Source organism: Tigriopus californicus, chromosome 6, assembly GCF_007210705.1.
Source record: "Tigriopus californicus strain San Diego chromosome 6, Tcal_SD_v2.1, whole genome shotgun sequence".
NCBI classification, from domain to species: Eukaryota; Metazoa; Arthropoda; class Copepoda; order Harpacticoida; family Harpacticidae; genus Tigriopus; species Tigriopus californicus.
This window is the reverse complement of record NC_081445.1, coordinates 11,873,047-11,894,406: the sequence shown is the minus strand read 5'-3', so window position 1 is coordinate 11,894,406 and position 21,360 is coordinate 11,873,047. Positions and strand designations below refer to the sequence as shown.

Sequence of the window (21,360 nt, the reverse complement as noted above, 5' to 3'; positions counted from 1 at the left end):
TTTGCTAAACATTTCAAATACATTTTGTCTAAGATATGTCATGAGTAGCTTATTTAGCAATAATTCGGTTTCCTCTCACCACATTCTATTTACGTTGTCAAGGCCACCCTTAGTCAATAAGTTGGCACCTTAGATTAGTTGTAGAGACTTGCTATCGAAGTGCAGAGAAAAAATACTTGAACGGCATTTCACTAGATAGTAAGATCTAGCGCAAAAATTGCAAAATGTTCCAGTTATGGTCATTTCAAAGCATGTCATTGTAGAAAATGTGTCTCCAAAATCAAATTTCGGCATCCCTGAACGTCATTTTTGGCCAACTCACCTTCAGCAAGATTAGCAATTCTGGCTGCGGCCAAAACAGCCAGAACAGGAACTGAATTTCTCTGGGCTCGAAGAGAAAAGCCAACCCCGGCGCAGGGTCTTCTAGAGGCAAAGGCTGCAAATTAAAACTGCGAAAAGATTGATTCTTCGTTTTTTTGACTTTGTGCTTTCCATGATCACGCTAATATGTTTTACAGGCTTAATCGTGCAGTTTTTAGTTTGGAGACTAGTTGACACCGAGATTTGAAAAATGTCATTATGTATTTTAACAATAGTATTTGTCAATCTCATACATTTTTAAGTTCAAGAAGAAATAGTCCCCCGGTTTATGGCCAATTTGGGCAAATGCCTCAATTTGTAAAGTTTTAGGATCCCTGAGCGTGGTGTCCTCCTCTCTATTTTAGACGTTAAATGCCAAGGAAAAATGGCTCTTAAAAAAAAAAAAAAAGTGAGGAAATTATATGAGAACATTTGGATGGCAAGAGGCAATCCGTCCACGAAATAAAGACTTACTTATAGTGTTCGTTCTTGACTAACACTCGAAGTTTGGTAAGGCGCTTGAGACAATTGAGAAATACGTAATCAAACATTTCATCTGATTTTCTGTTATGTTTTTACTAGCCCAAAAATAGCACAAATCGAAACAATCAAATCATTTGAAACAAGAAGATACAAAATATCCATCATCTTTATCGCATGAATTACTAACACATTGAAAATGAATAATGCTTTCAAAGATCGACGACAACTAGATGTCTTTCAAATCCTTGTTCGTGTGCAACATAACGTTCTTTTCTTGGCTCAATGATTTGGCCAGAATGTCAACAATGTGTAACTGGCCAAACTTGCCAATTCTAACCCATATAGGTCAGATTTGAATTTTTGTGCTATATTCATAAACTCCATGCTGCATCTTTTTATTGCTTAATTCAAAAACGCTTTTTTTTGTAATAAGATACGATACTGATGAGTACCCTGAATGAGTAACTTTTGTCATTAAAATCGTTCTTGACAAGTAATCTGGCCAAGCTTTAGTATTAAGTTGAGAGCAAACCTGATATCACGGGTAGAGAGTTTCCTGGAAATGCGGACAAACAATCGAATCATCATCATCATCACAACTGCAGACCGTTCGGAATGACGGACGGTGACTAGACTATGCAGCGATATTTCTTACGTTACGCCTACTCAGGAACCGCCTTCACGTGAGACCTCCTCTTCGTTCATTGAGCATTGAAGTTATTCGTAAGATAATGAGGGATTCTAGGATATTAGGGAGACCGTAGTTGCGGTCACTCTCGAGTTACCGCGGTAGAGACAGTATCATGCTTGACTTTTTTACATTTACGACTGTCATTGAGTCAAAAATAATGCGTCGAGATTCACAGAAAAACTGATTCATTGTCAGGGATGAGAAATCATGAATATCAGGCAGAAAGTGGCAATAATTCCGCCAAAGTCGGTATATGCCAGCGTAGTACACTAGTCTGTAATGTATATATGAACTTGATAACGTCTCCCTAAGGAGGAATTGCGGCGTCATTTTGGAGGTTATTGGCCCGAAACCAAGTATCTCAAGTCAGGCACTTGATTCGAAATCTCTCAGAAATAATATAATAAAAATGACTCTTTACATCTAGTCCAATTACACTCTGGGGGAGGCCATGGCTAGGGCGTGCGATCCTATGAACTTGATCCCTCAGTAATTCTAATGAAGGAACCTCCAAAATGTCGCGAGAAAAGGTTCTTTTATCCTGATGGTTCCTTTATCCGAACTGTGTTTTTGTTGGAGGATCATGATACATAGTAAATGATTGATGACTTTAATAAGCAATATTGATCCTCTAACATACTGTATTTTACTGTAAGTTGAAGAAATATTTATTTGAACAAATAAATAATAATGAAATAATAAATAAATGAATAAGTAGTTTTCTTGATTAAACAAACCTCCGAAGGAAATCCAATACATCAGATCCATCTTTGAGTATTTTTAGGAGAAAAACACAGATTTTTTGAGAAAATCCAATACATTTTCCCAAAAAGGGTCACTTCATCCGGATTCTGCGTTTTGGATGAGTTCTTATAACCGACGTAATTGATAGAGCAAAAAAATGGTTTCAATAAAAATGGTGCTCTTATCAGGGTCGTCCCTATAATCGAAGTCATTGGTTGTTTTAGCGGCTCGCAGAAGCAATTACCACGTGTGCCTTTGAGCGAGCAAGACGCATGGTATCAATGGCAAGATCGGAACACGGTCCAAGGAGCCATTGAACAAGGCCTGAACTACACGCTACGGCCCGTTTATGCCGCCAATCTCATCACATCCAGTCGGTAAGTTTTGAATTTTGGGCTACACGAAAGACCATTTCACGGAATAATCACTTCCCGTGGATGAAATTAGTTTCCTTTCTAGAATATAATAATCATAATAGTTGGTATTTTTTTATTTTGTTCGAATCGTAAATGTATTATGGACACTTCTTTGTTCACTGGAAAACGGGTTCCTTAATATGAACTAAAACAGAGGATTTAATGAATTAGCTGGATAAGTAATATTCGATTGCTGCGAGACCGCTTTTCTTGTATTTTTTTACGTTCTTGAGATTATGGTTATACCAACATTCTTAGGAGGTTCCACACTGTGAATGAGAAGAAAATGTATGTGAAAGAAAAATGGGAAGAAAGGAAGTATCTGCGAATTATTAATGAAATTGATTGTTCTATTTCGCCAACTCGAAATGTTGTTGGCAGAGTTTTCGTTCAACACAACAATGAGGAACTGAACTTGCCTTCAACCAACATGAAAAACAATCTAGAAAAATGGCCCGAACAAAAGTAGTAATAAAATGGTCAATCAGTAAGAAAAGCACGGAATCAGTACCCGAATATGATTATCCCGACTCTCAAAAAAAGTGACATTCTTTCTGGTTTGCAGCACGGATACGGGTGTGAGTGCCACCGCTGCCACAGCCGCATTGGATTTGGTTCATCGACACGTCGACCGTGGGATTTACTTTGATCCCCGAGCCATCACTCATAGTTTGAATCATTACCTTGAGAGCGCGGAATTGCCCATCAGGTACAACTTTGTTCACGCGTGTTAACCCCTCAGCTAGATCCCAATAACATCGGCATGCCCGAGGCCACCGGGGCCGGCCGAAATGGCCCAGCTTCATCGGGAGGAATCCGTCTGGTTCGCTTTAACGTGTACAACTCCAGTTTTGGGCCCAAAGAAGAGGACCAGTTCAAAAAAATCATCTATTATTATCCGGAAGATGAGACCGAGGACGATCAATGTCGGCATGTAGGTCTCTCCGAAGCTCACATCAACTTCACGGACGTGTTCTTTCCCGAGGCAACCGGTCGCGTACTCCACGCACAGCGATATCGAACCGTCTTCTACGCCGCAGAAGACGGTTACTGGTTGTCCCTCGCGGTGAGCGTCCCGTTTACTCGGCGTCCAAGCACGAAAAACGGGCTGGACTGTAATGAATATCGGCCGGATGATGTTCACTCCCGCGTGTTGTTAGCCCAATTAAAGCACACTTATGACATGTTTCGATTCTTCATGGGCGGCTTTGACGCGGTAATGATGTCGTGCTCAGAAGATGTGGTGTTCTTCAAGGAACGTTGTCGCACCTTCTTCTCGAAATTTGTTCCCACGCTCAAACCCGGCCAAGCCGACATTTTGGACGAGTTCCAAGCGGTTCAATTCCTCAGCTTGGAGCCCAAGGCCTTCCTGCAGGTTAAAGGCTTCGTCAAGCAAATTCAGGATGAGTTTGCGAGCGTGGAGCAAGTCGTGTTCTTTCAACAAGGCAACTTGGTCTGGTCCGATTTGCAACAGGACGACACCCAATTACTTTATCACTATATCACCTCGACCCTGCTTCCTCACGCACCCACCCATGCCACGCCCAATACCCTCGAGGGCGAAGGAACGCCTCGAAGTCCGTTTTCCGGACATCAAGGGCGCTTTCTGTCCGGTGGGCCGCCCAATCCCAACAGTTCCACATTCGAGGAACCTTTAGTGGTTAAAGTTCACCTTCAACGAGATCAAGCCCGTCAAGAGCATCACTTGATCGTCTACCACGCCCTCAACTCCACAGTTTGTCTAATGATCCCCTCGTTCCAAGAACTCACCCATGAGTTATACCGCAAATTGGATGCCTCACTTGGACCCCAAATGACGCACATGTCTGCAGATTTAATGGATGTCTTCAGTCACGCGAGTAAACCCGCCGCCATTCATCCACTTCTGAGTCCAGTGAGCACTCCTTTAGAACCATCCTTGGCCGTGAAGTTTGTGTACTTCAATAAGTTCAATCGAGCAATGAAGAGCACACTTCACATTCCAAGTCCGAATTTGCAAGAAGACCCTTTGCTTCAGAGCGAGTTGAAGAAAGTCATACTGGATTTGTCAGACCTTATTGGCAGTGCCAATGATCGTGCTTTGGGTATGCCCTTGGAGTATTACGTGAAGATGTCCTCCGATCAGTGGGTGATTGGGAAGGCCGCCGATCAGCGGCAAGTGTATATTGTGATCACGGCCAAGTGTGCCAATTTGATGGATGCCTCTGAAGAGGTGGGACGTATGTTTGAGAACGAATTTAAGAACGTTTGCTTTCTGGAACAATGATCCTTGTTGCTGCTCGTGAGGGTTGACTTTCGTTGAGACACATATGATTTATATTATGTATGAATAAATGAGGAGCATTCCTGAACAGCCTTTTGTTTTTTTTTTGTTTTAGGATCTTGAAGACTTTGGCAGTGCGTGGAAGTTTCTACGTCCAAAAAGTCAAGTCTCGGCGGTACGTGTATCGGTTTTTGGTCGAAAACGGGAAGCACCCAGATATCTTGTCCGAATTCTCTCATTCTTGGAGCCCGAGAGATTCTGCCAAGATTTTGATTCATGGAACAAGCACAGGAACGAGCAAGCGACCTCGTACCACACCTATCGTTGCTGCTTGGGCAAAATCACTGGGATTTGTAGAGATTCGGTGAGGAAGGTTGGTTTATTAATACTAGGTTATAACAGATTAGATGATCAATTTTTTATTAGATGAATCAAGAGATCAGTTTAGGGTTGCCCGGAAATATGAAGAATCATCACTAGACATTTAAAAGGAAAGGAAAACTTTTTTTCGAATAAATATGCATAGGCTCGGTTTTTGCATTTACCTTTATCTGAGTAGAGGATATGGACTAATTTCAATTGGTTGATGTAGCGTTCGGTAACTAAGACTAGCGGCGGTACAGTAATGGTCGAGCATCCGCTTTCCAATTTGCGAATCCTGGTTCCATCCCTGGCTAGCCAAGTCCAAGGCATCTTTATATGGCAGGTCGAGCGAAAGAGCTGCCATCTGACTCTGTAGCACACAAACAAAACAAAAATTATTTGCAACAATAAATATTGAATATCTCTATATGAATATATATTGAGACAAAATATGTATTTATTAATCTAATTGCATATTTTGACAAATTTGTGCTCTGCTTAAAAGGCCTCCCTTCGACGTTGATCGCTTTCAAAGCGCACTGTCCTTGTTCAAAGGAACACACAACTTTGGTAGCTTTACCACCGGCTTAGCGCTCAAGAATCTCTTCAAAACCAAAGGCCAGGATGGGGTATTGGCCTACATTGTCCGGGACGTTGATGACATCCAAGTCCACCGAATGCCCATGGACGCAGTGGAGGACCTCATGCCTGTGGCCAAGTGTTTTGATTTCTACCATGTTCACATCAATTCGACGGGCTTCCTCCACAACCAGGTAAGCCAAATTAGGATTGTAAAATCAAGGAAACAATATCCTAATACTGTATACTACAAAAGGGGCGAAAACATAGAATGTTACGCAAATTTTATGCAAACATAGTGCACGTTGGCGGGCACCTTGTTTCCACTAGTGCCATGTTTTGTTCTAAATAGTCCTTCTCATTCTCCTCTCCCTCCTCCCCGTTGCGGACAAACAAGCGGAGAAATACAAGAATACGCTTTAAGATGCCTGACTAACAAGGCATCACCAAATAGTGATAAACAGGAGTATTATAATGGTATACTTGCAGCATAACGGCGAGTTTTCATCATCTTTTTTCCATTAAATCGTGCTGAAAAAGCCAATGCTAAGTTTAGAAAAAAGTATTGCTTTTCAGGTTAGTCACCAAACACTTGCGAAACTGTGCTTTTCCTAGTAAAAATTGGTTTGAAACGATGATAAACCTCTAACATACCCACAAAAGATATTTGAAAGACAGGTTCTCAATTCTTTTGATATGACCTTAGACAGCAAGCAAAGAGCAAAGCCTCCCTCTAGAAGAATACACTGGTGCAAAGCATTCAAAAACTACAGTAGCTAAAGATTATGAAAATGAACGTCCTTAAACATCCAGTGCTATCCTTGTGATATACTTTCCAAATCCTTCAAATTATTAAAAGAAATGCCTTGCATTGTCATTTTTGCGAATATTTTGCAACCAATGTCCATCCTTGCCTTGCTTCTTCAAAATTTCTTCGTCTTTTGTTACATTTAGCTTGAAGAATCACCATTTCTAACCAACCACTCTGTCCTGGCACATGTTTTCTTTTTTTCATATAAGGCTAAAATTTTCGTCTTCATAGAAAGGTTCACACTTATAGATATCTTAGATTCGCACTCATTGCTCTATAATAAATACTGGGCGTCTCAAGACTCATAGCTACTCTCAAATAAAACCCAACTCAACACATTTGCCTACCATCTTTCAAGGTCCGACGAATGCTTGGAGCAGCTTTTCGAGTAGCCGGCCATGGGATTGAACTCTCCAACATTCAACAAATGCTGGACGAGCCTTCACCAGGCAACTTTGTCAATTGCAAGCCCATGCAAGCCGAAGGTCTTCATTTGACGGAGATAAACTACGACCCCGATGACCTTATTGGTGCCACCGACCGTTTTCAAGACCTACCTTTGAGCTCACCTGTAGGCACTCCTAAAGTTCTGCAACCGATTGATTGGAGCTCAGTGAGCCTTTTGCCTCCAGATAGACAACAAGCCCAGGACATTGTGAACAGTGAGACTTTGGCAAAAGAGCGGTTCCGTGAAGGTCGTAGCAATGAGCTTCTTGACCAAGCTTCAGGAGCGAAGATTGGCCTTGAGTCATGCCAAGACCAGAGTGAGGACGGCGAATGGAACAGTGTGGGTGGAGGAGTATCAGAAGGACACAGGGGAGACGTCCAGACAAGTGGTTGACCGGGTTGTTCCATTTGTGGTGGATCTTCAACCAGACTTGCAAGTATGTCCCGGCCAGGAGGGTTGTTATTTTTTACTGACCTACAGTACACACTAGTTCAGAACAGGTGTAAAGAAACCGTCGAGCAGCGATAATGGTCTTTTAGCGACCATTTTCACCGTAACTCCGTATCGATATGTGACTTCTATTTAATAGGGTTTTAATTTGTGTTATTGGAGATTTGAAGAATTAAAGATGGAAGACAATTGAACTTTTCAGCGTCTTGAACAACGCCCTCTACCTCGCCTAGAAGCCAACAAACATTCATGAATTGGTCGAAGCAAAGTAAAGAATTCTGGCACTTTAGCCTTTAATTTGTAAATCAACGCCAAACTATTATCCTTTTGTAGGGCAGTCTCAACGCAAAGGTCTGAATTGGCACAAGTTCCAAAAATGGGTTTTGATAACCCCAAATGTACAGCATTATCAAAGATATCTGGAATCAATGAATGAGCATATTAAATTCCTTGAATTGAATCATTGACACATGTGGATGTTAAATCACTTCTTTTGAATCATTACCAAATTTTCCGTGACCTCAAGTAAGATTTTTCTTCTTCTATTTACGTAACATACCTCCAAACTTTTGATTTGATGATTTGAGAGTTTGAGAATAAGGTACAATATTGATGCTTAAAGAGCCGTTTTGATATGAAGTTTAGAAGAAATGTGGGTTTTGACTGATAACTTCAGCCGAGAAAATTGGAGGGAAAAATTACGAAGTTGAGTCATTCGTTCCGGAGCATTATAGGCAAATAAAATGAATTGATTTTAAAAGATGCAAGATAACAACTTACAAGTATTTTTTTTAATGCTTACTCAGGTCTCAACCCGACACTATGATACCCATTGCTGAATACAGTATAGTACTTATTGAATGGATTTTTTGAAAATGTTTTTTTTTTTGACAACCATAAAATTGTTCACCAATGCTTCTAAATATATAATGCATGTTGTTTCCCTCAGAATACATACCATCTAATGAGGCAAAGATCCTCCCATTAAAAGGCTTTAAAAGACGTGCTTCATTATGTTTAGGTTGCGGAAATAACCCCATTTCTTTATTTGGGGTCCCAAGATGTGGCTGGAGATCTACCAACCCTTCAATCAAATCGTATCACTCACATTCTGAACGTCGGTTCTGGCATTCCCAACTCCTTCCCCGTCGACTTCCACTACTTCAACGAAGAAATTCTGGATGTACCCGAATTCGATATCCAGAAAGCTTTAGCCCGTACTTTCAACATTATTGATCAAGTCAGACGTCTTGAAGGGCGACTATTTGTTCATTGTAACGCAGGGATTTCCAGAGCTCCTTCCGTGGTCATTGCTTACATCATGCAGTATCAAAATATGCCCTTTTCTCAGGCCTTGGTCATGGTTCAACAACGTCGATCAGCAGTGAAGCCCAATGAAGGTTTTACGCGGCAGCTTCAAGCGTTCGATTGTATTGAATGAATAAAAAAGTCGTCTTTTAAATATCATACTTGTCGAATTTCATTGGGACCTTCTGGATCTTCCCCTCTGAGAAAAAGATAGATGGACTTCTCTACGTCTCGATAGGTGTTATATGAAGCTGTGCGGACGAACAAGTAGACTTTATAGGCGATTTCCAAGGACATATCCACGAAAGAATCGATCATGCAGATCACGAGGAACAAGCAACGTCGGGGACTGTAACAAAATACAAAGAGCAACACCCAAAACATGGCGCTACAAAACCCGTCAGTCTGGAACTTTTGTCTCAAGCGAGGTTGTTGTTGTGGCCTTTGGGCTGGATTTTGCCCAATGTGCTGATGGGCGTGAGCCATGATTGTTTTTTTTTTCAATGTGGATTTGTTTTATGGAGAAGAAATTGTTTATGTAGAGAGGTTGCGAGGAGTTGATTTGAAATTTTCCGTTGATTACGCACTTTAAGAAAGGGAAAAAGTGAAGACGAAATGGGGAATGATATGAAAAGGTTAAGTGATTCCAATTTTTACTTACCGCGGGGAGATAAAATAGTGTCACAAGGCCGGTCGGGCACTCTTAGGCGGCTTGGACTAGCTTGAGACGTTACATGTATTTTTTTCATTTTTGAGCCCGACCATGACCAGTCATAAGTCATAGTTTTGAACCAAAAAATTAGCTCTTTGGCACACTTTTCATCCAAAAAAGTATTTATTACTTGCCTGAAAAAAATATGAGCGTCAAGTACAATAAACGTTTTAAATCGACGGAACTAGAGGGCTTGTCAGAGAAATCCCAACCAAGTCACTTGAGACCTAGGCACCCTGGTCAGAGACGCGCGAGGTTTGATAATTGGCTCCACTTCGAAAAAGTAAGCGATCAGATGAACTAAAAAGTTTCGAAACAGATTTTGAATTGATGCGCTGTATAAGAAAGAATACTGTCATGACAAGCACCATTAAATATTTTTTTCAAGGACACTGCGAAATTTTACTCAAAGACAAGCTAATTCATGGATATGGTATGTTATATTATTGAAAATAGGATTGTTAATTTCTAAATACTTTCTGAACCCATTTTTTTCATAAGATTAGATTGCAAACATATTTCATACCATTATTCAAATTAATATTATGGCATAGGCCAATTATCGTATCCGATGCGCCTTAGAGCACTACGTTTGGACACTTGGGAAAAACATAGAAGAAAATATGATCTTGTACTATTGTATAAGTACATTCAAGGTCTGGTCCCGATGCAAGATGAGCAACATTTTGCCTTTGCAAAAAATAAGTGTCACCTCGGGATTGGCTTGAGATCGTGCAGTTTGGAGTTGTTGTGGAAACCATTTGCCAGACAGTCCTCAAGGGCAAATTTCTTCTTTGTACGTGTGGTTGATTCTTGGAACCAATTGCCCCTCTACTGTCGGTCGTCAAAGTCATTAGCAAAATTCAAAACCCATTTATCATGTCTCCCATGAGTTCTCTTTAATTCACTTGACACATTTTTTGAAGTATTCAACTTTTCTTCCTCTTCTCCATTTCTCCTATCATTCTATCGTTTCGTTTGCATCCTTTACTCTATATACATTTAATGTCTTGAGTGGATCCTTCAATGAATAAATAAAAATATAAATAAATATGAACTTCCTGAGTCTCTCAAGAAACAAGTCCCTTTATACTTTACAATTTGATTTGTTGAATATGGTTGTACTTTCTTTTTCGAAGTGCTTTAGTCCAAATTGACCCTGGCAGCATGCAAGAAATCAGCGTGACAAATATATCTTATTGAGAAATAGCGTACTGATGCAATTCTAATGGCAAAAGACGCTTTAATGCTGTAGAATATGTTGATTGAACCCAACGTGAATCAAAATTGTCATTAACCATTCAAAGCTTTGCCTCCTTATTCAATACAAACATGTCAGGTCTTTTTGGAAGTGATTGACTCCCTGTTGAGAAAGTTTCCAAACAAAGCCCATGTTCATTGACAATTGGCAGCCAATCAGATCGCTCGAATTGGATGACGTTACTCAACCTCGCGGGTCTCTGCATCCAGGGTCCCTAGAGACTGTGCTTTGAACACATTTTGGTAGTTAGGCAGCAGGGTGTAGGGCTGATCAACTTCTCCTGTGTAACGCAGTTTCAACCAAAAGAGCCCTCAAGTACGAGCCACAGAGGAGCCGGCCAGTAGATTTAACGACAGAAACTTAAAAAGCAGATATTTGGCTCATGGGTGAGTAATTGATATTTTTTGAGTGAATCTTGCGCCAAAGAGTTTATTCTTAGATTCAAAACTATGACATTCATGATTAGGGCCATGGTCAGGCTAAAAAAAGGAAAAAATACATGTAACGGCTCAGATCGCCTAAGCCGCCTAAGAGTGCCCGACCGGCCCTGTGACACTATTTTATCTCCCTGCGGTAAGTAACAAATGGAATCACTTAACCTTTAAAGATCATTCCTCATTGAATCAAGGGCCTAGGGGTGCCTAATGAATGAACTCTAAGCAGTATGCAACTTGCTATCATTCATGGTGTTTGAAACTTAACACCTTTCAAACGTGATTAAGTGATTCTTTGCTTTTGAGCATTCTCGATCAAAAGTCAGGCAAGTGTGGTTGGACAATAGTTTCTTGGGGCAGCTTTTAGGAGAGCTGATCACACTTTTCTGCATGTAACTCACCTCTTCAAGTTTTTCATGTGCACTGAACCAATTCTAGTCATCTCTGCTGTGATATCACTAGTCGAATGTTTTATCGTTTTAACTAGAGCCACTATAATAGCATGTTTTGGCGTCACTGATCATTCTCGATGGTCAGGTTGCGTAATGTGAAATATCAACTTTCCGAGAAGACGACCTTTTTGCTTTTTAGGCCTTTAAAGTCTGCTACAATTTAAAAAGTAACACAGCATACAGCATACTATCTTTTAGATAGAGATCTTCACTAATGTAGTAAATATGCAACCTAAGAAAAGCCGCCTTGGGGGTGAACTGAAGAACCACAGTACAATGGAAACGACGTTTTGGGACCAAAAATCTCATGCGCGTACTCTTCTATTACAGTGGCTCTAGTTTTAACCATTTTAGTTTCTTCTTTTTTTTCTTTTTCCATATTTGTGTAAGTTGTTTACATACACAATTATATTACTTTGCAAGGTGACATGACCGAGAGTCGCAATAAAAGATTTATATATTATGTTTTATGTTGGTGCTTTAGACTTAGTCATTTGATGATATTCATTTGATACTGCATTATTGGTGTTGGATGGCGGTTTATTTGGCTTTATAAATACATATCGGCAGATATGGAAATTCATAAATAAATCAAATTAGATTCAGACAAAAACGGCAATAACGATGAAAACCGCACAAATAGCAAGAAAGGGCAGCCAGGTTTTCAAAAATCCTCCAAACCTACAAGTGAAAAAGATACTAATTGCAACTCTGGTGTAAACTATGCTCAACTTTGTGCAATATATCTCCCTTACTCACCCCACATAACGACCAAAAAGGAACATTTTCAAAGCGAGCCCCACCATATTCCAGCCAGTTTGACCTTTGTAGGACATCATATCCAACGCTGTAGCCACGTGGCTGTGGCAATTATCGCAACATAAGTTATGCATTCGAGTGCCATAGAGATCCGAAGCATGCGCCACGCCTTCATCCCACGCCTGCGCTCCACCTGTGACCAGAAAGGGTCGAATTATTCGAAATACTGTTAGTTGATAACAAGTACGAACTCAATGATTGCGCTCATATCAGATAATTGTCTACAAAGTAGATCAATTGCAGTTTAAATTACAATTTCAATCAGACTATGTCAAACAATTGAGCCAGAGTTACATATATTGAAAGTGCTGTAATGTTTCATGCCACCAAACTAATTACGATCACAATAACCTTAATCTAATATTTTTTTGTTATAATTATGTTAATTCATGTTAAAATGCAAATTGTGACTGAAAATGTGTCAATGATATTGCGAAAATTTGATCAAATCTGTATAATCATTAGCTTACAGATTAGTAACAAGGATCAATTCACGTTTTTTTGTTTTTTTTTAGTTTGATGATTCTCGGGTTTGTAATTGATACAAAGGAATGAAATACCCTGTAAGTCATGGTGCGTCACAATTTATAAAATATTTAGTATTGTAAACTGTTTGAATTAGCCGCTCTAGGGCACCCTTGAATGTAAGGCTGGTCTGGGATCGTTAACAAAAAGCGATCTAATTCACATTTAAAACTCAACAGTGGGTCATCTAATGCATAAAATCGAGGAGAGCACGGCAGCAAGTTGTACAAAGTTGGTGCCCGGTTTAAGACAAAAGAAGACTTAAGCCCTTCACTATCTTTTTATCCAAAACGTTGTTGATCAAAATTCCAGACTAGATAGCCTCCATATTCAAGGACAACGGCAAAGGCAATGGCAAACCAGGTATTATATGAATACCACGTTTTAAAACTCAATAAATGAGAATTTTTCCATCTGGAACAACTTGGGGTTAAATTGCTAGTCGCGGTAAGGATGTAAAAAAAGATGTATTTGAAGTCTTTCATCTTCTAATGCCCGGGCCTACCTTCCCAGTAGGGGTAATGAAGTCCGTGAAAATAACTAATGCATTGATGAGACCAGTACCTTGAACCTGATTGGGATCTAGCGGCCAATATCGGGTAGGATGCCCAAAGGCCATATCATCCTCTGACACGTGGTATGGACCGGCGAAATCCCGAATAATGCCAGATGAAGTGCAAATGCCCATATGACCAATAAAGGGTAGGAACCATCTACAGGGAAATATCATTGGTTTAAATCCCACATTTCTAGGCTCAATGATTATTCATATTTGCTTTGTACTAGTGCAAAGTTGTACAAGGACGATCAGGGTAGGGAAAACCGTGTACTGATACGAAAATCGTCATTTCGTAATCAGTTCAACCATTTGTGGTTTCTAGGCTATCTAGGCATAATTGGTTCGGTTCAACATTGAGAGTCAGCTCAACTAAAGGTAGGGAAGATACGCTCAAAGCCGCAAGAGTTGCTATGATGCAAATAAAGGATGCTTCTTAGGGGTTAAAAAAAAGGCACGAGTAGTAGATTTACTTTTGGGTTTACTTTTGGGGGGGTCTTTCAAATTGCACCGTTTTGAGTAGTAGAAAAACGTTCTTTACAGCTTCTTTTTACATTAATAACAATTTTCAACAAATTTTGAAATTCTATGTGTTCACATCAATATTGATGATTACTCTCGAAGTCAAAAAGATATTTCCAGCCCACAGTTGAGCATGTACGAGTATCCTACGAGTATCCTATGAGTGCTCCATCCACAATCAATGCCGAAAGGTCCTGACTTGTTGAATTCCCCGTAGTGAATGGACATATAGAGTATTCTTGACCCCAAGCACTCTGTGGACTATTTTGATAGCTCTTGGCGATGAAGAGCAGCCAATAAATGGGCTTAGCTTTTGTAGAAGACCTATCTGCAGGTCTTCAGTTATTACCCTAACTAGGACATCTCTGTCCCTTTATTAATGTCAAGGTCGTGATAAACAAAGTAGGAGTTATATGGGTCTAGGGGCGGTCCCTGGCCCTTACGTGATCAGTGGTAAGGGCGTCCACACCACGCAATAAGGATACCGATGGCGTTCATGATCAATCTTCCCGTCCGCCATCCTAAGACCGATGAAATTCGGGGAGAGTCACTAAATCTCCTAAAACTATGTTATTCCTCAGACACCAAAACAATGAGGGTGACCAGTTGAACGTTTTAGAAAACAGCCAGCCTCTAACTCAACGCGCCTATCGGTTTGGATAAACACTTTTTGACTTTTATTAGCCGTCAAATAATACATATATGCATTAGATGGGTATGGCAGTGCTTTAGTTTCTTTTATCTGTCGATGTACTTAAAGAGAAAGGCATTTTTTGGCCAGAAGAGTCTGAGCACCCTGATTGATATTTATTTTGACAACCGTGGGCGAAAGTAGTGTTGCGGTTTTAGGTTTTCGATGAATGCGGGGAGTTTAGTAGAGCTGGATTTTCAATAATCGAACGGCTTGGGTTTTATCCTGGCTGAATGGCAGAAAACCGCTTTCTCAAACCAGTTGGTAAATTGAGTTATAAGTGAAACTTTTGCATCGTGAAAGTTTGCGGGGCAATGGTTTGTTTTCAATTTCAAGCTTAGGGAATGATATGTCGTTTATTTCAATTGTTGAGGCAAACCGCATTCTGATTTTGATCCATGATATTAATACAGCGACATAACTACACCATAAATGACTTCTTTATTAAGTGTGTAGCCCAACTCATTCAATAGTTCAAAACTCAATTGGATCATGGCACGAGTTGAGTGTGATGGTTGTCTATATTCGCCCCCCACAAAATGGACCCAAATCCGTCCCAGGGAACTCATGCCAGTAAAAATGATTGACCACTTCACGATAAACTACATAAGTTACTAAGGGTAACTTTGGAAGGAACCATCCATCCCATCATTTATGGCACAAATATGTCTGGCCTTTAACAACAATGATATCCACAAATGACTTCAAAAGATCTATCATCAAATGTGAAAGGCTGCGCAGGCTGCTCTCGAACCTTCACCTTTTCTGTGTTAGAACAACACCAAAACTGGCATTGCTTTGAATTTTGTAACACAACTGATCCAATGATTCCCCCTCACCAGAAGTTAACCACAATAGGGCATGTCAAGGGAAAGAAATTCAAGGAAAAGTGGTGTCCGGCACCCTGATTTTGGGCATTTTGGGGAGGGAGAACAAAGACAAACATCACAGTCAACTCGCACAATCCGCCCATTGAATTATTAATTATCAAGTAATTTGGGGTGAGTTGTGCCACAAAACCCTGCAAAATGAAGGTGTTTGGTATTAATTGATGACCGCACTCTCAAATTGGCTGAATACCACAATGCTACTTGCCTATAGCAGCAGGTAAAATGAAATAAATGTCAAAATTCAATGCATGCACAGTGCGGTTTGGCTGGGCATGTTGTCTTTGATTTTATCCTATGGAATAACGTCAGTTGTTCATGAACGCGTTCACTTGACAAGCTCTATAGCTGGCCCATTAGGCACAATTCCACTTCACTCAGCCGCAACACTGTGCCCACAGATTTCCAAACTCTCAAGTTTCAAGTTTCCAATCAACGACCACAGCCGCAAAATCACACCGTGTGTCAATCCTCTTTCCTTTGACCTGTTTCCGACTCCACCCACCTGTGGTCAATCCCCTTTTAAGAACATGAATCCGGGCGGAGGCTCTTCACTACTGGAATTCCCTTTACCTTTGGCCGGAGCGTCTCATGGTTTTTGTTGCGAATACGACGCCACTCTCCGTTCTGATGCGAGTGGTGGGGGTGGCTTTGAGGGACCACCGGGCGCGGGACCCTTGTGGGCCTGCCTGAGGGTTCTGACAGTGTCAGCCGACTCGGCCGAGCCGTTGTCAGTGGGTGCGGGGAGCTTGAACGAGCCCTCGGGATTGTTGTCGGCCAAGAATGCGTTCTTGCCACCCCGCCAAGAACGGCAATTGCAAATGCGGCGAGCCTTATCGACTTGGTATGATATGCTTTTCAACGCAAATTTGCCGACGTAGAGAAAAAGACAATTTTAGAAACATTTGCTGNATATTGGGTAATGTGTTAATTTCAACCTTTTCTGGTTGTTTGAGGGTCTTCGATAATTTGTAGATCATCCCTTAGTCATGATCATATTGGTGATGTGTAAGATCGTAATTATGACCATAATCATCCTCATGACGATTTGTCACTTCAAAACCACGAAGCAGAACTGTGTTTCAACGCAAATTTGCCGACGTAGAGAAAAAGACAATTTTAGAAACATTTGCTGTGGTTCATTAAATCACGTCTCTTCAGGTTTTTAACAATGTTGCCTCATTTTGACCGGTTCTGTAACTCTTGGTTATTAAAAATTTAACCAAGTTCGCTTATCTAACCAAATCGTGTGATAGTGTGAAGTGCTAATTTCGAATTAAATGAAAGGTACAACAAATAGGAGTTTTTAAATACAATTATAACTTTTCAAGTTGGCATTGTAATCACAGTTACAAAACTGTGGAACAATACCAGAAGGAATTGATGAAGAAATAACCAGCGCTAATATAGAACATTGATATTTAATGCTTGCGAAAAAGATCCTGTTTCCACTTACAATTTCAATTTTATAATATGTTTGAGTTTGCTTTCCATTTCATGTGCCTCTTTCTCATCTGTCCTATGAATAGATAAAATAAAAGCAAATTACTGAATTAGTTGAGGTAAAGTTCTAAGCTCCTACTTTTCTGGGAGAAAGTTGATACATATTTTTTCTAGAAAAACATGACTTCTTCAGTCAAGAAAAGCGGAGAGAGGAGCAAAAAAAAGGTTTGTCCACTCCTATGATAAGGAAAATAAAACTTAAAAGTTCAACCAAAAATAAAACAGAAAGAAGAGCCACACGCATTATTGTTGTTTTCTGTCAAATAGCTCAGAAACACTACCACTTCTTGATCAGTACTCTTACTGCTGGTCACTCACTCGCTGCACAAGCTAAACAGAATTCGTGGTATACAACTAAAGTCATGAGTACGGTTTTTCCCCTCCGTTGGCAGTTCACATTGGATTGGATTGGATTGTAATGATTATAGAGACAGGAAAAACATTTTTTTTTTTGGTGTTGAGTGTAAATTCCAGACGTTTGTCAAAACTAGTTTTTCTCACAACAGATAGTCTTCTTGTTAGATGAACTTGTGCTCAGAAAACTATTCGCATTTAAAACTGTAAGCATTGAGCAGCAAAGCTTTGAGACTTAAAATAAAAAGTCACTACTGCAAGACAAACTAGTCTTGACAAACGTCTGGAATTTATCCTCAACGCCAAAACGAAATGTTTTTCCTGTCACTGAATTGAATATAAGTCGCATTGATACAACTACAAAAAAGGGTTTAGACACGCTTGTAAAATGATATCGGTAAATGAGGAACTCAGAGGCTTGGCGCCGCCTATAGATCTTTTTTTTTTATTAGCTTTACACAAATGAACACATAAACATTTGAATTTATGCCCAACTTGGGCAACTTATGCCAAAATAAAGTTTACAATAGAAGCAATTAGGCAAACAATGGCAAAACCCAAACCGTGCTATTTACCTCGTGTGGCAACCCTGGAACCCAGAATGGGCCCCAAATCGGCGTGTGTGAGCCCTACTTCTCGCTTTAAAGAATTAAAAAATGCCATTTTATCCCACATTCGGGACTAAATTCTGGGCAGATTCTTGATGTATATCAAATTCTTGGCATTTGTTTGCCATACTTTGAATATTTTTGATTTCAACTCGTGCCTTTCTCAATTCTAGGCTGGATGAAGGGTTCTTCAGTGCCTTAGAATCTTTGGCCTCGACATCGGAGGGCCGATTCACCACATGTTGGGCCCGAGGCCTCGAAGGTGTGGCCAGGGCTTTATTGGCCACTTATCGCATGACTTCCAACATTCACTCTTCTTTTAATCCGCACCTAATGGTAAAGTCAGGGCCGCCAAAAACAAACCAAAGGGAACTCCAATTTCCAAGCCTAAATCCCGACTTTGCAGCTCTCTGGGGAGGATATGATTGCACGATTTTCGCCCAATCGTGATTGGTTTGGCTCCAAAATTCGAGTGATGGCTTGGCATCCGCACACTTTGAAGTTGGCCGTGGCCTTTAAAACCGACCAAATCCAAGTTTTGGGCCAGGATTTGCTCGCTTCCCCAACACTGAAATACAAAAGGCAACGAGGCGTAGCTTGTCTGGCTTGGCGACCGCTCAACGGCTCGGAATTGGCCGTAGGCTGTTTAACGGGTTTGCTCATCTGGACCGTAGACCCTTTGAGCGTGGCGGCTCGACCCTCGGCAAGTTGCGTGAATTTTCTACCCACGCCCCCAGGGCACGCCCCAGTCACCAGTTTGAATTGGGATCCCCAGGTGAGAGGATGGAATCCAGCTTAGGTCATGAACCATTGGACCATCGGGACACAGAATACATGGACAAGCCCTCTTGTTTGTATCAATTACAAGACCAGGACAAGCTCAATCATTCTTTTTTACAGTTCTGTAGTGAGCTTTGAAGGGGCGTAACTTTTGACTCAGTCATTCAATTGATCTGAAAATTGAAATACCAAGTCATAGCAACCTGGAGTCTGTCTCATTTGAAGGAAAACGCAATCCCCCTCACTCGATTTCGAAATATCGATTCTCGACCCAAGCATTCCTGTCCATATGCAAGCGGTTCATGTTCAGGATACGAGTGACGAGAAACTTCGTCATCGAAGGATTTCATGATTGTAGCGGATAACAAAGAATTGAGATGAATTTTCTTTTGGCCATTTCGACAAGTTTAAATGGTTATTTCTGCAACGTCGCTAAATGGAACATTTTCGGTTCATTCAAACTTATGAAGGAAATTAATAAAGCATTTCAGTTGTGAAATGAATCAAAGCAGATATTGGCAAGGTACTAGCAATTATTGAAATAAGGGCAATGTTAAAGTAAGTAATATCTTTATTGCGACTCTTAGTCATGTCATGGCGTAAAAATATAAAGGAAAGATGGTGTATAACCATTATACAGACTGTAAAATGTATAATGGAAACATGTCAAAAATGGTAAAAGCAATAAAATAGTTGACTAGAGAGTGATAATACAGTGAATTTTATTACCATTGATCCAGTGCACATGAAAAAAGTGAAAAAGCTCTCGATCAGAGCAGACGGTACAGACACAGGGTTTATGGCCCACAAAACAGTTTTCATGACTGCCCACCTCTTTCAGGGAAACCTCCTGCTAAGTGCGAGTGCAGCTGACACGTCCATGATCTTATGGAACACGGCTAGTGAAACCAAGGTTCCTCTGCGACGAGTGGGAGGAGGGGGCGTTCATTCAGTGGCGTGGAGCCCGGACGCTACGAAAGTACTGGCAGCCACACCTTCTACTGTCTTCCGTGTCTGGGACACCATCAATCAATGGAATCACGAGCGGTGGAATGTCTTGGCAGGTACGAACAGACGATTTCAACTTGACGTGATGAGCAGATTTGCAGAGCCATTCAAAACAAACCACAGTGGTAAAAATGCCCTTGAAATTTTGACGGAAATGCTCAATCATATCTTGGCATTTTCTTACCTCAGAAAATCACGGGGAACAATTTGATTTTACTGCTTTTTGGAATTCTAGCCCACAAAAAAAACTTACGTACCTAAAATCATTATAAAATTATTATTTTTTAAACCTACTCAATTGTAAATTGGGAGCACACGTAACTAGCTCTTGAATTTAAATCATGATATCATTTATTACGCCACTACTTAGTTACATCGGATTGAATGGTCTAAATTTCATCGTTTTAACCCAAAATACCCCGGTTATAGGTTAATTCAATTTCCCAAAGAATTGATATCGATTTTCGAACACACAAAAACGAAAGATACCTTCCTTTTCCTTGCATAGTCTCACAATAAAAAAATATTGTATAATGTCACTTAAAACACACTAAAAGTGTAATCATTGGAAATGTGATTTACTGAAACTGATTAAAATAGCTTCTTTAAGACTTCATTAATATTTGGAAATTTCAGTGACCGCTCAATTAAATTTCCATTGGACGTTCTAAAATAAAATAACAATTTTTGATAATGAAAAATCGATATCAATTCTTTGGGAAATTAATTAACATATAACCGGGGCATTTTAGGGCAAAAATCGGTGAAATTTGGACCACTAAATCCCATGTAACTAAGTAGCGGCGTAAAAGATGATATCATAATATATATTCAAGAGCTAACTACGTGTGTTCTTATTTTACATTGAGTAGGTTTTGCGATTTTTTTTTAATAATGTTTTTAGGTTTGTGAGTTTTTTTTATGTGGGCTAGAATTCCATAAAGCAATAAAATCAAAGTTGTTCCCTATGACTTTTCAAGGTAGAGAAATGCCAAACTGTGTTACGGAATTTCCCTGGAAACTTGATAGGGCTTTATAAACACCGTGAAACGCAAGCATTTTTTTCACTCTCTCAATGAATTGTTTTGGTAGATGGACAAAAGAAGTGATGCTATGCTGTTCTCTATACAGCATACATACAGTATTCAGAGAAGGTACGAAAGGTATCTGATATTGTACGTTTATCCCAACCCAGGATTTAGGGTCAATTCTAGTGACCGTAGAGGTTTAAGGTGCGTTTTGAGGGCACCTTCAAGCCCTCGAGAATCCAAGCTAGTTAAAACAATGAAGTCCAACTTTCTTCTTCTCGGGCTCCTCATTGGTTCAGTTCTT

The 21,360-nt window shown here is 40.2% G+C and overlaps 4 protein-coding genes across 4 annotated transcripts in view; 3 read left to right on the top strand and 1 right to left on the bottom strand.

Annotated features, from left to right (window-relative positions):
* The first annotated feature begins 1,354 nt into the window (after positions 1–1,354).
* On the top strand, positions 1,355–8,772 carry LOC131881970 (uncharacterized). The gene is made up of 7 exons (XM_059228968.1): positions 1,355–1,526; positions 2,503–2,655; positions 3,260–3,403; positions 5,073–5,321; positions 5,826–6,093; positions 7,069–7,594; positions 8,630–8,772. Exons 1-6 carry the CDS (start codon positions 1,480–1,482, stop codon positions 7,549–7,551), a joined length of 1,344 nt encoding a protein of 447 aa, XP_059084951.1. The 5' UTR covers positions 1,355–1,479; the 3' UTR covers positions 7,552–7,594; positions 8,630–8,772.
* Positions 3,271–5,050, top strand: LOC131881969 (vacuolar fusion protein CCZ1 homolog). Its single transcript, XM_059228967.1, has one exon. It carries the CDS (start codon positions 3,458–3,460, stop codon positions 4,958–4,960), a length of 1,503 nt encoding a protein of 500 aa, XP_059084950.1. The 5' UTR covers positions 3,271–3,457; the 3' UTR covers positions 4,961–5,050.
* A 2,683-nt stretch (positions 8,773–11,455) lies between the features above and the next one.
* LOC131882177 (aladin-like) overlaps positions 11,456–21,360 on the top strand; it is a 17,414-nt gene continuing 7,509 nt past the window's right edge. Inside the window, exons 1-5 of the mRNA XM_059229246.1 lie at positions 11,456–11,462; positions 16,177–16,619; positions 18,414–18,576; positions 18,647–19,015; positions 19,862–20,084. Coding sequence (XP_059085229.1) covers positions 16,306–16,619; positions 18,414–18,576; positions 18,647–19,015; positions 19,862–20,084 — 1,069 coding nt within the window. The 5' untranslated portion in view covers positions 11,456–11,462; positions 16,177–16,305. The remainder of the gene's footprint in view (positions 11,463–16,176; positions 16,620–18,413; positions 18,577–18,646; positions 19,016–19,861; positions 20,085–21,360) is intronic.
* Positions 12,295–15,036, bottom strand: LOC131882178 (transmembrane protein 222-like). The gene is made up of 4 exons (XM_059229247.1): positions 14,641–15,036; positions 13,684–13,832; positions 12,535–12,727; positions 12,295–12,456 (listed from the first exon to the last, which is right to left on the bottom strand). The coding sequence occupies exons 1-4, from the start codon at positions 14,715–14,717 to the stop codon at positions 12,378–12,380; spliced, it is 498 nt and encodes a 165-aa protein (XP_059085230.1). The 5' UTR covers positions 14,718–15,036; the 3' UTR covers positions 12,295–12,377.